Consider the following 15462-nt stretch of genomic DNA (forward strand, 5'->3'; position numbering starts at 1 on the left):
TTTCAGTTTATGCTGTTGTAATCCCTGGTGGTTTTCTTTAAATCCGATTATTTATATAAATTAAAGTTAGTGAGACAGGAAAAAAGAAGTCATCAGACTCCCCCAAACGTCACAGATACTTCTCAGAGATGGACAGCAAGGACAAGGCTTTCCAATGTCTGGTCTCCTGTTAATACTGGACAGCCAACGGGAGACCCTCTGTGTTTATTCTCTACCCCGCCCACACCCTTCACATTTCTGCAGCCAACCAGGAGACATCATTCCTCATGTCTGTGGGCTCCTTCATGTTTCTTCCTAACCTTTCAACCCTCCCAACAATTCTGTTGTCATCCTCATTTGTTAGAGCTGGAAATGAAGGCACAGAAGCTGTGGAGCCAGGGTTCATCAGGAGTTTGGAGACAGTCCCATCCCCTGATCCTCTGGATCTTACTGGTTTAAACTGGGATCCGTGGCCAACAGGATAAGCTCCACACTGTATCCTGACACCTTGTGGGTCCCGTGTATGCCTCCACACACACCTGCCCAGAAACAAACATCTCCTAATGCACTATTACTCCACCCTGTGCCATGGTATTTTCTATTCTATTTATTCTAGTCTAGTTCATATAAAAGACAAAATGATGATCACGAGCCACAAAATTGATTTCATGAGCCACTGGTCTCGCCTGCCCTTTGAAAACGCTGTGCCCCGCTGCCCTGCCTGGGTGGACTGCTGCCTGCTGCCTATTAATACCCTGGGGAACGGGAACCTTTGTCGTAGCCTCCCTAGAAGGCAAGTAGGGCCAGGAAGGAAACTGAGGCCAGGGGAATTCTGGCCTCATCTTATCTTACATAGTAGAAGCATCAGAACTCGGCACCAGCAAGTTCTGCATTCCTTTTCTCGATGCATGTTTGTAATGAAATGATGTCTGGCCAGATACTTCAGTCATTGCCTTTCTATACGCCCTACCTAGAAAGGGCTCCCAAAACTATAGCCAAAGAAAATAAAGTCAGAAGTCAAGTCAAGCCAGCCAGCAGGCATCTTCTCCCCAGGATCTTGGCACGGCCAGGCAGTTCCCAAAGACTGGTTTGTGAAGGTTGTTTTGCCAGAAAAATTCAAGTGACACTGAGCACAAGAAGAAAAGCATTGCAGAAACCAGGATTTTCTGTGCATCATGAGCGCCAGGGGACTCGGCCATGGCCACAGCCATCTTCGCATTCCCAGGGTCTCGCCTTTTGCCCACTTCCCTAAAGGGGCAGGAGCCACAGTTGATTGTGCTTCAAGTGAAGCAGAAGAGAAAGTGGAGTCCTGCTTGAGTGGCAGGTCCAGAGAGACCAGGCCTGCATCTTCTGGGAACAGGAGCTTCCTGATCTCCTGTCAGCTCCTCCCTTGGGTAATGGTTAAGGTCCCCTCTTCCTTGAACCTCCCAGGGGCAGTTCAGAAATAGGGGTTAAGGACCAAGCAGGTTCCCAAGAGCAGTGACAGGTCTGGACGGGATGCCTGCAGCCCCTTTCGGTGAACTAGGGCGGAGCTGAGAAGGCAGCCTGTGAAGCCACCCCTGTAACCTGGAGCAGATCAGGTGGTGGACACCTGGACTTCCTTTGTACCCCTCCCACTTTGCAGAAGAGAGTCCCAAAATGAACCTGGCTTCCGGAAATAGTTTATCAGAGAGCATCTGCAAACGTAGATTTCATTTTTTTTTTTCTGGATGGAATTTCTTAACCAGAGCCCTGTCTTTTTGGCACAAAGGAAATGTTTTCAACCAAAGGGCAATTTTGCCGCAAATTTCCCGTTTACAACAGGGGTTGATGTGCACTTGCAGCTAGAATCTCTGTCATGATCAAACAGATTCTTTTTGTATGTTTAATAGATTCCTTTTGTTTGTACCAAAACAAAAAGGCCAGGTGCTTTTTAAACAGCCCACTCTTTTTTTATTCCCCCGAGCTTTTAATGAGTTTAAAAGGTTAAGCAGAGCTGATGTGTGTCTCTTTAAGACCCCTTTCTGATGACGTGTGTGTGTGTGTGTGTGTGTGTGTGTGTGTGTCTGTGTCTGTGTAAGAGAAAAGGGGGAAGGTTTGCAGAGCTGATGTGTGTCTCCTTAAGGCCCCTTTCTGATGACTTGTATGCGCGTGTGTGAAGAGAAGAGGGAAGGTTCGCTGTTACTAGTAAAGAAATACAATTGGATCCCAGCCTAATGCAGTTTGCCTTTGTTCCTGCACACTGAAGTCTTCATTAAAAACCCGAGGCACTTCTCCCTGGAGCTGGTGACCTTTTTGTATTTAAAGGCGACTTTACAGGACTTAAATTCTTCTTCCTTTGTGGGCGAACAATGTTCTTTTCTTCTGAAAATGCATGGTGATCGGTTCATTCAGAGGCTACAGGATACAAAGAAGAAAAGAGGACCTGAGATTGAGTGACTTCAGGTGACTCCACCTTTGAGACCAGGAAAGATGCTTCCCAAATAAGGGTCTGGAGAAGAAGGGAGCTTGGGAGACACATAAAAACAGCAGTCCATCTCCTGCTGAGTACAGATTTTAGGACAGGGGTGTTTCCTAGCTTGTGCCCCAAAAAGATTTAAGTGAGTGTTGAACTTTATGTTGTTCATTTTTGAGTGTCTTGGCCCCTGGTTGGCTTAAGTGTCTGAAGCTGTTTAAGGGGTTGAGTTTCTCCCTAACATAATGGAGGCCTGGCCTGCAGTCAATGCTTTCAAAAGGCCTAAAGTCTCCCGACTATCGGCTTACTACTCCAGATGCTCTCACTTAGACGGGCCACCCCGGGGTGATGTGCCAGCCACGGGGTGAGGAACAGCCAAACTTGGTACTGAATGGGGCGCAAAGGATTAAAACTTTTAACTTGAGGATGATCAGAAACAAATTTGATACTCGTCTTCTGATTTTATTGATGTGTTGAACACATGCATTTATTTCTTTTCCTAATTTTATCATGCTAGCTAATAAATAAAACCCATATTAAAAACTGCCATCAGAGAAAGGGCACCAATGCTAATAAATTCGGTTGTCTGTTCCTCCCATTGATCCCCACACTGAAATCTTCTGCCTGCAAACTTTTTTACAGCCCTTTTTATTTATAAGCCTCGATTGTGAACTTCATTGCATGGAGGTGGGGCACTTTAAATAATAATACCTATCAGAACTGAAAATTGGCTTGACCCTTATCGCCTCTCTCAGTGTGTGTCTGCTGCGAACGCTTTTATGACCTTCTGGAGATAATATTAGGGCTTTTTTATTTGGCAGGTGCATAAGGGAAGTGAGCACCGTGTGTAATATATGTTGGCATAGTAAAACAACCATTGTGAACAAATCGCCTGCTGGTTTTAGAGAAAATATAGTTTCAACCGGTTAATGCTTTATTAAATCATTCTCCTTGTTCAACAAGTCTTGATGAAATTTTACTTATGAAATATATATCCAGCGTGTCGTAACAAAGAAAATTGCTCTTTTATTTTCTTCTAATATTGCTAAATAAGCATGAGAGATTGCCCCATATTCCCTTTAATTGATAGTATAGATTTAATTGAGACCCTTATTTTAGTGAACAATGGTCTGGAGATAGTCAAGCCTCCCAAGGGCCTTCTGCTGAGGCTGGCATTTAGAACACAAGATAGAGCAGGTGTTTGTGTTCTGCATGGCCTGTGAAGGGTCTCTCACTGGTCCTCAGGTATGTCCATGTGAAGGAGCTTCCTAAAGGAGAAGGTGTGGCTGAGACAGGCGGGAGGACCTGGTCAGGAGACGGGGCACTGGACCAGGCTGTGCATTCCTCTTGGCTGCTCTCTAGAGCACCAAAACGCCATTCTACCTGTGCTAATTATGAACATTTCATCATGAACAAGGCTGCTCAGGACGGCATCATGAGTCTAGGAGGCCATGCCCTAGTCTAGACCTGACATATTGGCTTTGTGGGATTTTGCTGTCAGAGAGGAGCCGGAAAGTAGTCTCAGCTATCCAGGACAAGAAAAACGGCCTGTCTTTAGTATAGACACGAGGCCATCTCTCACTTCTTGCATGACTGATTCCTTGACCATGTTTACCTCTGGAGCTCCTCATACATTCATCCTTAGAGCCACTCAGTTGGGGTCCCTGAGTGACATAGCAGCCATGGTGTTGAGCTTGAGCTTTTATGGTGGCGTGAGGAGAACATCAGCATGGAGAAGAATGGTAGATGGCGGCATGCTGTCTGGACCTCGTGTGAGCAGGGGAGCGGAGTCAGCTGTTCTCCTGGAGTCTCTGAGCCGATCGTGACTCGTGTGCGTGCGTGCGTGCGTGCGTGCGGTTTGTTAGAGTGCATGGGGGTGTATGTACGCACACTCACTGTGCACGAGAGGGCGTATGTGTGTCTGTCTCTGTGTGTGTTTTAAATTTGAAGTCAGTGGAATGGCGTTTATTCCCGATAAATTCCCACCATATGTAGGCAGCTACTTAAGTCTTCCGTAAATTCTGTAATTTTAAGCATAACCTTAGATAAGCCTTTTGTGTTCAGTTCAGTTCAGTAGCTATTTTCAAATTTCTTAAGGTAGCCCAATCAACTTTGCACAAATAAAGTACAAGGATAGTGTCATTTAGCCTGGGGATTTTGCTGAGCGGTACGTATTTGGGAGTGGTACAGCACTGAACGTCTACATCCATATTCTGTCGCCAGTCTAAAATTTAGAGGCAAGTGACAGTATCAGTCTTTGGAGAAAAGTCCACCTCTTCCTCCTCTTCCTCGTCCTCTGTCCCTGCCTCAAGGCTCGGTGACTTCCCACGTTTACAGCCCAGGCAGAGTTTCCAGGACCCGTGGAAGAGCTGTGGCTTCTTGATTTCTGTATCTGTGCCTTTCACTGAGAACAGCCAATTGGCCTCTTCTCCTCTACTCATGTCTAGGTTATGAGATTGATGGGCCCTTCTAGAAGAAAATCCGCACAGCCTTCCTAAGCCTACCTAACAGGTGCTCCCTTTAAATCTAGAAGGCAGCCTGTGATTCAAGAGCAGTTTCCCTGTGGGCTCCTCCTGTTCCTCCTGAAACAGGAGAATGGAAGATGTGTTGCCACCCTTGCTCCACAATGGGTTTCAGGTGACCTTGCCCTTGAAGTTAATGAGGTTGCATTCAGACAGGTAACCCTGGTGCCAGGCAAGGTGGTGTGGGGACTGGCTGATGCAGCCTCAGGGGCCGTTCCCATCAGTGTCACTGGCCCCATTAGCTGGTATCCTCTTTGAACAAAGAATAGAACGCGTCCCGACAGGTATTCAGAGAGATTCCGATCCCAGAAGACGCTTTATCAAAGGAGAAAATAGTGAACAGTTTTCACCTCAAGCATAAGCTTCAACTATTCATGCTGTTTCTTGTTTTCCAGAATCCTAATCAGGACTGGCAAGTAATTTTTACAGTTCGGTTGATGTCTTGTCATTCAAATAAATGTATCTGTGTTTACTTCCAGGAAAGCTGTCAGCAACAGGAACTCCCCTTTCCCTCATTCCCTTCTTAAAATGGCACCCCGCCACAGTTTCCTTTGCTAGTGTTCAGAGCTCCAAGAAGATATTTTGTGTCACATTTTTGTTAGAGGGGAAATTATAATAGAGTTGACCTCTGGTAAATAAGTGTGTGAAACCTTAGAATTGATGATTGTAGTGAGCTTTGGTGCATTTGTTCACTTGTCTTTTCTGCTCTGAAAGTCAGATGCCATTCACTCTTCTGGGCTTTTAGGAACCTGTTCTGTTCACTGGAACAATGCGGAAAAACCTGGACCCCTTCAATGAGCACACCGATGAGGAACTGTGGAACGCCTTAGAAGAGGTAAGCGACCTCCTTCATCATGTATGTGATGTGTGTGTTGCGTGTGTTCAGACCGTCTTCATCATGTATGTGATGTGTATGTGTGTGTGTTCAGACCTCTATCACGTATGTGATGCATATGTGTGTGTGTTCAGAGCAAGCCTTTCATGGGAGCTGGTGGGAGCTCCTGGCTCTTTATTTGACACCTCAGGGAGCATTAATGAGCTGGGTGGGTGTAGAGTATGTGTTGATGATGGCAGTCCAAAATAATACACCTTGTGTTGCTCCAAAAGCTGCCTCAGTCAATACATGATCTTACTTGTCCTTCACAAAGCTCAAGTTCTCCTAGTGACTAAGGAGCCTGCGCCACTGTTGTGAGAACTCTCCCTGGGGCAGACGCATAGAAAATATCTACCCACTCGGTATTCATATGGTCCCAAGACTAAAACAGAGTTCATTTCCACCAAAGACCCCCCCCCCCCCCCGGGGAACCAGTGGGTTTGTTAGGTCGCTTACAGAACATGGATGAGACTGTCCAGGCAGAAGTATAGGTGACCCCGCAGCAGCCACTAACATCTGCAACATCTGCCTCTAACGTGGGTGGTGGCTTCCCTGTGGCTTTGTAGAGCGAGTCCCCCTTCCACGAGCCTTCCCCTGTCCACTCTAGCTCCTCCCTGAGACCCCCAGGTCTGTGTGCAGGGCCGAGCACGTGCAGGGCCGAGGCAGTTCAGGGCAGAATTGCATCCAGGTGAACAGAAGGTTTGATCTGCAATGGTCCAGCGGCCCAGGCCACCCGCTCCCCCTGCGGGAGAATGTCAGCTGAGAGGATGAAGGTGGGCAGTCCTGCTCAGAAGGCGCAGACTCTGCCACAGCCGTTTACCCCACTGCTCCGTTTTAGGGGAGCATCTAGGAAAAATGAGGCATTTGTTTTCATTACTAACAGAACGAGAAGTGAGATCATATTTACACGGTGCTTCAGAGTCTCCTAAGAAGGTGTTTGTGAGGGCAAATTACATGGACTACGGGAGTGATACTTACTGACAACCCTGTCATTGTGACGCCACCAGGAGTCCAGCTCAGACTCCTGGAGCCTTGGCTACGTTTCTGTATTGATACCTTTAATCTGGGAGGATTTTCTTATTATTTGTGTAGTGCGTCCCTGCAGACCGCTTCTTGAGGATTCCTTTCCCACAGAGGCGAGGATTTTGACCATTAAGTTGCTTCTGGTTTATATGTTTAGAGATAATTATTTTGCAAGTTCTCTCTAGTTCTGCAAATTAATTGTAAGCTGCTTAATAATAGAAATCGTATCGTAGGCCACAATCCCTCCTAAGACCTAGCTCGTTTTTAATTTTAAAAAGTAAGCATTTAATCAATATGGGAGCATGGCTTATTTCTTAAAAAAAAAACCAAAAACTAGAAAACACAAAACCTCAGGGATCAGTTCCTCGCTGTCATCAGCGGTTAATGTTTTAAGGTAGCTCATTCGTCCCTGTCACCCTTTCAGGTACGCTCTGAAATCTTTAGCTTAAAGATGGGTTCTGACTGTGGGCACACCAGTTTGGAGGTCTGGCAGCTTCCTGCCATCTGAAGGCTTGTCAGTGCCAAGTCATTACACACCCACCCTGCTTCCCAGCAGCTGCGGGGACTTTGTTTTCCCAGCTTGGGCCAGCTCTTCTTCTCCAACTCTAACCGGAATGGTGGCTGGTCTCCGGTTTCATCCATCTGTGAGATTTTACTGTAGGAAAGTTCTAAGATGTAGGGAAAGAACAGTTACACATCGGAGCTCACCGGGGATGGAAAGACAGGACGAAGCAACAGCAAGCCTGTGACACACCCTGAGAAAACAGGAATTACTAGTAAATCATTTTTTCTCTTCGCTTCAGAGCTTAAATTTCTCTTCAGAGATCCTCAGATAGTAAAATCACTTTAGAAATACAACGTTCCATGAGCGGTGAAGAAATGCTAATTGAGACCCAGTCCCGTCAAAAGGCGTCTTCAAACTTGGGTGCCTGACACCTATTTTCGTCTGTTATAGACAAAATGAAATTTTCGTAGCTTCTCGCATATGACAAAAGAGGTGGCAGAAGCGTTGGACAGTCCCGAGGGTTGCCTGTGCTCGCACTCCACCTGAGGCTGCTGTAAACAGAAATGAGAAAAGACACAGACCAATGCTCAAGCATGGCGGGGGTCTGCGCCCTGCTTCTGGGTTTCCTTGTGCACCAGGAGAGAAGTATGGCATCACCCTGTCATGGGGTTCTTTAGCGACACTTTGCCTTGCTAATTAATATTTTTAAAGAGCAGAGTAGGCTATTTTCTAAACATTAGAATCAATATTGTATTTATGATATAGTTTCAGCTGCCTGTGGGGGGGTATGCTGGAAGCAAGTGTGTGTGTGTATGTGTGTGTGTCTGGGGAGGTATGCTGGAAGTGAGTATGTGTGTGTGTGTGCGTGTGTGTGTGTTTGGGGGGGCGGGAAGTACACTGGAAGCAACCAGGCAGATTCCCTGAATTGCTGTATTCCATTCTCTCTGTGGCGTTGTCTTTATAGTGCTTCTAAACCAGAGCAAATTCTGCCTCTGTGAATGGTGGGAAAGCTGATGGCCTTGGCTGTTCTTGTTAGACTAAAACCTGACTGAGGGTCTATGAACTTAATGATAACCTGTGTAAGAAAAAGGAGAGAGAGAGAGACAGAGACAGAGAGGGAGGGAGGGAGAGGAGGGGGGGAGAGGAGAAGGAGGAGGAGGAGGAGGAGGAGGGGCCAACGCAAACACTTGACCCTTTTGTCAGTGATGTGAATGCAGATGGGAGTCCAAGCCTGTGGGGTTCACTTGAGGGTCTTTCAGAGAGCACTGCCATCTCTGTCTAACAACCTCAAGTAGAAAGAAAATGTGCTGTGTTTTTAAAGCCCTCTTATTTCTTACTAATACCAGAAGGGGAAAAAAACAAATTTGTCTTTCAGAAGAGAGACTGTCTTATGAATATTGTTCATTTTGTTTTTTTAACTTTCTGGATATGCTGAAAGTTCCCTCTGAATGTAAGCTAATAACTGGAGAAACATTGCTGCTGTTAGTATCTACTGGAGCGTCCAGGAAGCAGCGGCAGCTCTTCAAGAAGACAGAGGTGGTCGCTAGCGATGGAGCCTGCCAGTTGATCACAGCAGTTAAAACCAGCAGTGCATTGGCCATGCATTATTTCTGTTGTAAATAGCATGGACCCTGGGACAGACCATGAAGAATAGGCTGGGTCTGCAGCATGCTCATGGATGGTATCTGTTAGGATGCGGTGCATCTCTCTGTCGTGTGAATTTTCATTGTCCTTAATAATAAAAACCCGGAGTCAGGTATTAGTCGGGGAACTAGTGAGAGATCAGAGAAGCAGAGAGACCAGCCATTAGACAGACCTTTTACCTCTGCCAGTGCTAAGACTGGAGGGGCAATCCGGTCTCTGATTCCTCAGAGTGCGTCTTCAGGCTGCATTGATCTCCTGTCTCCTACCACCTTATCTTCCTCTCTTCACCCAGGCATGCCACTTCCTGTCTCCACCTCCCTACTGCTGGGATTAAAGCTGTGAGCTGCCACCACTTGGCTCTGTTTCTCTTTTAGACTAATTCAATCTGGTGTAGCCCAGGGTGGCCTTGAATTTACAGAGATCAGTCTGTCTCTGTCTCCCAAGTGCTGGGATTAAAAGTGTGAGCCACCACTGCCTGGCCTCCTTGGCTAACCAGTGGCTTAGCCCTGCACTCTGATCCTCAAGCCTTATTTGTCAGAACACAACAAAATATCACTACAGGAGACCATGGCGAAGGCATGGAGCACCTGTGAGCACCCATCAGGAAGTGTGTGACTTAGCACTTTTCACGCATGGCCCATCTCTCCTCATCCGTGGATTTCCTGGACTGGGCTCTATTGTGGCTTCATTCAGTGATTGCATCTCTGGCTCTCTTTCCAACCACAGCAGCCTTTCTTGATGTAACATCAGTAAGTTTGTCTGTTGCTTTTCTGTTGCTGTGACCGGACACCCGAATGAGAAGCATCTGGGGGAAGAGAGGGCTCACTCTGGCTTATTGTTCCAGAGGGATAAAATCTGTCGTGGCAAGGGAGGCATGGAACAGACAGCAGGAAGCTGGCCCATCACATTTCCGTTTACACACAGGAAGTGGACAGAAAGGTAACAGGAATTGGGAGGAGGCTACACGCCCGCAAAGCCCATCCCCAGTGACCTCCTTCACCAAGACTGTGCCTCCTAAAGGTGTCATGGCCTCCCTAGACAGCAACACTGACTGGGGACCACTCAAACACGTGAGCCTATAAGGGACGTTTCTCATTTAGATTACCATAGCAAGTTTCAAAGAGAGGGAAGCAGAGTCTAACGCTCCTGTCAATCTGCAAAGGATTCTGGGATGTCTTCCATGCGGTACGCATAGTAGGGAAGATGTTTGTAATGATAACTTAAGAGAATTTATGAGCATTAACAATTTTGTGTATTTCATTGTTTGTCCAAACTTAAAATATGATATGAACTATTTTGTACTTAAATAAACAGTTTAGAATACTATAATTAGATCAACTTTCCTGAAATTATAGTTTTAAGATGCTTTCCATATTTTAAATGTGACTAGTATGATATCCTGGGACCAATTAATGTTTATAAGCCATATGTTTCTTTTACAATGTCATTTAATGTGATTGCATTCTATATAAAGTATATATATTCATTTGAATTTATTCTCTAGTTTGTAGAAACAGATATGGACAAGACATTCTAATGACTCGTCATGTGTTCAGACAGTTCTTTATTGAGGGCGTACTATGTAGGCATTGTAGATTCTTAAACTATTACAGTAATCATCAAGATAGACAGAACACTCCCACTTGGAGCTGGAATTCTTGTGGAGAAGTTGGGACATCAGTAAATGGTTATGCATTCAAAATGCAGACTAGTCGGTGCAGTAAACCTCAGAACATGAGGAGAGCCGGGTGACGGCATTATTAGTAATAGGTAGCGCCGATTGATCTCTGTAGCAGGCGCTGCTGTAAATACTTGTGGTGACTCATTTTATATCCCAGCAGGCAGTGTTTGGAGATAGACATCTGGGTTATGATAACATTGTATTTCGTTTGCAGGTAAGAAAGCTGAGACAGGGAAAAGTCAGGAATTCGTCACTGGCAGAGCCAGGTGGAACTTAAGCTCAGGCTTTAAAGGTTTACTTTTTTTTCTGGTTTCTGGAGACAGGGTTTTTATGTAGCTTAGGAGCCTGTTCTCATACTCACTCTATACACCAGACTGTCCTCAAACTCACAGAGATCTGCCTGCCTCTGCCTCCTGTGTGCTGGGATTAATGGCATGCACTACCACCACCCGGCTAGGTTTACATTTTTCAGTTTACAAATTTAAAATCTGAGCTAGCGAGATAGCTCAGTTGACAAAGGGCTTGCCTTACAAGCCTGGGTATCTCAGATCTAACCCCAGAGCCCACTCATCAATCTGTTGCCCTCTGAATGAAGTGTATGAACCCTTTGATCTGAAACTCTCAAGGATAGCCCAAGTTTGGCCTTTGTAAAATTTCTCCAGGGAGCAAATCTTCATAGGACTGAACCACAACCCAGTGATCTAGTCTGATGTCTTATTATTCAACTTATTATTCAAGTTTTCAAAGATAGATTACTAGAAGTATATCATAGACTGGCAATAAGGTATTGCATTGTCCTCTCCATGGGTTGTCACCCACTGTAGAATATTGCTGTGGTTAAAGTAGATATACGTGATAGCTTCAGTGATCGGAGACCCAACTTAGGAAGGGACGCTCTCGGGGGTCCTGACACTAAATAAGGAGTTCCCAATTGTTTGAGCTTCTTAAGCTTTTGTGGTTGATAAAACCTCCCAGGACGACGGGGTACCTACAGCATTCTTTCTTCAGAGGGCTGTGCAGATTTCCTACTTAGCTCCTATGCAGAATGTCTCTCGGGGGACTTGACTGCAGTGATCCTGTTTTTCATTTTCTATTGTACATCTTCTGTGTGGAAAGAGCTTCATTTCTGAGAGACTTCCATGATTTCTGGAGAAAGGTTCTGAGTGGAGGTCATGTGACCGGAAGGAAGTAAGGGTGATGGGGTGGGTGGCTCTGAAATGCAGCCGTTTCATGGAGGTACAACTTACATAACAGGAAGTGGTCCCTGCAGCAGTATGGTTCAGTGATTTTTGATAAATTCGTAGAGGTTTGGGTCATCGGTGTGATGAGGGGTTTAGGGTGTTCTATCAACTCAGTGTAGCCAACCTCCCAAGCGTTGCGCAGTCACTACTCTGTCCTGGTTTTCGTCTCTGTACACTCCTGTAGGTTTCTCTTAGCTAACCATTAAAAAGGGACATTCTCGGGCTTGTAGAGCTGGCTCATGGGTTAAGAACACTTGTTGCTGTTGCAGAGAACCCACGTTCTTTTCCACAACAGGGGGCTCACAGTCACCTGTAATGACAGCTCCAGGGAATCTGATGCCCTCTTTAGGCCTCCCCGGGAACCTGCATTTACACGCATGTAACTCTACACACGCACACACACACACACAATTTGAAAGTAAAATTAAATCTTTGTGAAGGTATATCGTCTGTCTTGCTATATTTTACCAATATTTACAGTACACAGTATTTACAGGCACAGCCGGCGCTAACTCATGACCCAGAACCAGCAGGCAACGCTCATCAGTGGTGATTGCCATCATTGTGAGACTTCTCGGAAGAAGTACGGCAGAGTTCTGGAGTTGAAGGGGTTTGTTTAATAGCTTATTTATGAACATACCATTCTTCTGTCTGTACTATAGGTACAACTTAAAGAGGCCATTGAAGACCTCCCTGGTAAAATGGATACTGAATTAGCAGAATCTGGATCAAATTTTAGTGTTGGACAGAGACAGTTAGTGTGCCTCGCGAGGGCGATTCTGAAGAAAAATCGGATATTGATCATTGATGAAGCAACAGCCAACGTGGATCCAAGGTACAGAGCTAAAGTGGACGTGGTGTCGAACCTGAATTCTCACTCTGGCCCCAGGGAAGGATTCGATGGCACTGAGGAATGTGTCTGGGTGTGCCAGCCCTTCAGATGTGCAACACACTGAGGCGTCATGCACAGAATTACTTACACACTTACAAAATTGTCCTCTGCCTGTGTGTGTCCCATTACGTGCACGCAGATATGCCAGAGTTCAGAATCTAAGGTCTTTTTGACTCCAAGCCTTCTGAGGAAATTAGATTCCCAAATTCCAGTTCTGTGTCAAACATTTTGGAGAGAGAATCATTTGTATTCTTTCTAAGTTGACTTTTTAGATTTTAGGGGTTTTTTGGGGGGGTGGGTATAGGTGTGGCTTTAATGTGGAAGCTTCTTGTAGGCTCTGGGTTTCAAAGTCACCTGAATGACGTAGTGAGTTCAAAGCTAGCCTGAGCTGTCTAATAATAACAGTAACAACAACAACAACAACAATAAGCAGATTTTTAAAACATTCTTAAGAGTAATGTGTTGTTTTAAGTCTTTCCCCATCTTTGCTGAGTTAAATGTGATGTCTGTGGTTCCAGAACCGATGAGTTAATACAGCAGAAGATCCGGGAGAAGTTCGCCCAGTGCACTGTGCTGACCATCGCTCACAGACTGAACACTATCATAGACAGTGACAAGATAATGGTGAGTTCTCCCCCAGTGACAGCCATGTGTGCTCCCTCTATCCGTTCATCCTCCCTTGAATAGGCTGAGAGCTAACCAGACAGTCAGTAAGGTAAGCCTCGGTCCGTTTCTCTTATTTCCAGTAGTGTTTCAGTGTGCACTCACTCAGTGCTACAGACAGTCTACCTTTGTGTACTCCTTCATATACTTCTATTTTAAGTACGCTTAAGTGCATTTTCAGGACCATTTTAAGATGAATGGAAATGTCCCAAACCTAGGCAGTGAGTTACGATACTGTTTCACAGTCCAGAGTAGGAGGGTGGTGTCATTGTGTGCATGTCACCTTGTTTTGGCTTCTTGTGACCAAACGCTAATCTCTCTGGGGCTGGAGGAATGACTCCGTAGTTAGGAGCACTGTGCTGGCTAGTGTCTGTCACAGAGCGCTCTAACCTCGGTTCTTGGCACCCGTATGTAGAGAAATAGGTAAATGGAAGTTTCTGTCCCGCCCAGTTCCACAGCCATTCAGTCCCAAAGAAACACACAGAGGCTTGTGTTAATTATAAACTGTTTGACCTGTTAGCTCAGGCTTACTACTAACTAGCTCTTACAGCTTAAATTAACCCATAGTTCTTTTCTGTGTTTGGTCATGTGGCTTGGTACCTTTTCTCAATAAGGCATTCTCATCTTCCTTCCTCTGCGTCTGGCTGGTGACTGCATCTGCATTTCCTCTTCCCAGAATTCTCCTAATCTGGTCATCCCACCTATACTTCCTGTCTGGCTACTGGCCAGTCAGCGTTTTGTTAAACCAATCTGAGTGAAAAATCTTTACAGTGTGCAAGCGCATTCTCCCACAGCAGTCATAGGAAAGCTGAGAGTGTGAAAGAAATCACTTGTGTGGTTATTTGGGAAGGGCTGTGCTAGTTTGCTTCCTATTGCTCTAATAAACACAATGACCAGAAGCAACGTGGGAATAAAGGGGTTTATTTCATCTTACAACTTCACAGTTCACCACTGGGGAAAACTGGGGCAGAAACCTGAGGTAGAAACTTGTGGGGGCATCATCTTTTCCGCTCAGAAAGTTTTGTATGTGGTCCATGAGCACAGACAGAGGGAGCCCTCTGGGAGACAGACTTGGTTAAATCAATTCAACTTTATTCAGAGTATAAGGAATATATGGGATTGAGGAGCCTGGGGACAAACATTAATTTGCACTAAGTGGCTTGCTGCTATCACAAGGCTTAGTATGTGGTAGTCAGGTCCAATCTCAGAGCCCCGAGCACCAGTCTTCCCAGCAGGGGTCTATGCCAAGGGTTGAGCTAAAGATGAATCAGGCATCTTGTTTAGAGACAGCTTTAAGATAAGGTCAGCCCTCCAGGCCCAGGGACATCCTCCAGATAAGGACAGGTAGAGAGCAGGAAGTCTTGCTGGGGAGGGAGGGCATTTCCCTATCACCAAGCTTAGAGAAAGCTGCCAGGCTATGGCAAACTGCGACCTCTCACCAGCCAACATATTCCAACAGACACTGAAACAGAGGCCATAGAAGAAGGGTTCTTGCTGGCTTGTTCCCCATGGCTTCCTCGGCCTGCTTTCTTACACACCCAGAACCACCTGCTTGGCCAGCAGATGCTGGGCATGTGGATATGTTCCGTTCCATTGGGGCTCACCTGCCACCAGCAGGGAAGGACAGAATCTCGCAGAAGTGTCAGCTGGTCACTTCTACATCTTTCAGTCACTATTTGACCCACAGTTGTGAACATCTCGTTCACGAGTAGTCCCTTCGCTGCTCACCTCTGTTGTCACTGTCCACAGGGGTTAGTGTTTTGCTCACTAGTGTCTACTGCTGAATCTTCAGAGTCTGCCTTTTCTCCCATTATCTCCCTTAGCATGGTTTGACAAAGCAGGTTATATAATCTGGCCCTCCCCTCCCTTCCTAGTCTCACCCCACTACACGATCATCTCTCTGCTGTGGGTGAAGCCACGGTGGTGTTCGCTTTGTCCGTGTGTGTGTGTGTGTGTGTGTGTGTGTGTGTGTGCTATCTTTCTGGCAGTTGTGTGCTTTTCCTT

General features: G+C 45.9%; 1 protein-coding gene across 2 annotated transcripts in view; it reads left to right on the forward strand.

Moving 5' to 3' along the window:
* Abcc4 (ATP binding cassette subfamily C member 4) overlaps positions 1 to 15462 on the forward strand; it is a 210971-nt gene that overhangs the window by 181395 nt on the left and 14114 nt on the right. For both annotated transcript variants that reach the window (XM_038310408.1, XM_038310409.1), the window contains 3 exons: positions 5681 to 5770; positions 12566 to 12738; positions 13314 to 13419. In XM_038310408.1, coding sequence (XP_038166336.1) covers positions 5681 to 5770; positions 12566 to 12738; positions 13314 to 13419 — 369 coding nt within the window. The remainder of the gene's footprint in view (positions 1 to 5680; positions 5771 to 12565; positions 12739 to 13313; positions 13420 to 15462) is intronic.

This window comes from Arvicola amphibius, chromosome 13 (genome assembly GCF_903992535.2).
Source record: "Arvicola amphibius chromosome 13, mArvAmp1.2, whole genome shotgun sequence".
Classification (NCBI taxonomy): domain Eukaryota; kingdom Metazoa; phylum Chordata; class Mammalia; order Rodentia; family Cricetidae; genus Arvicola; species Arvicola amphibius.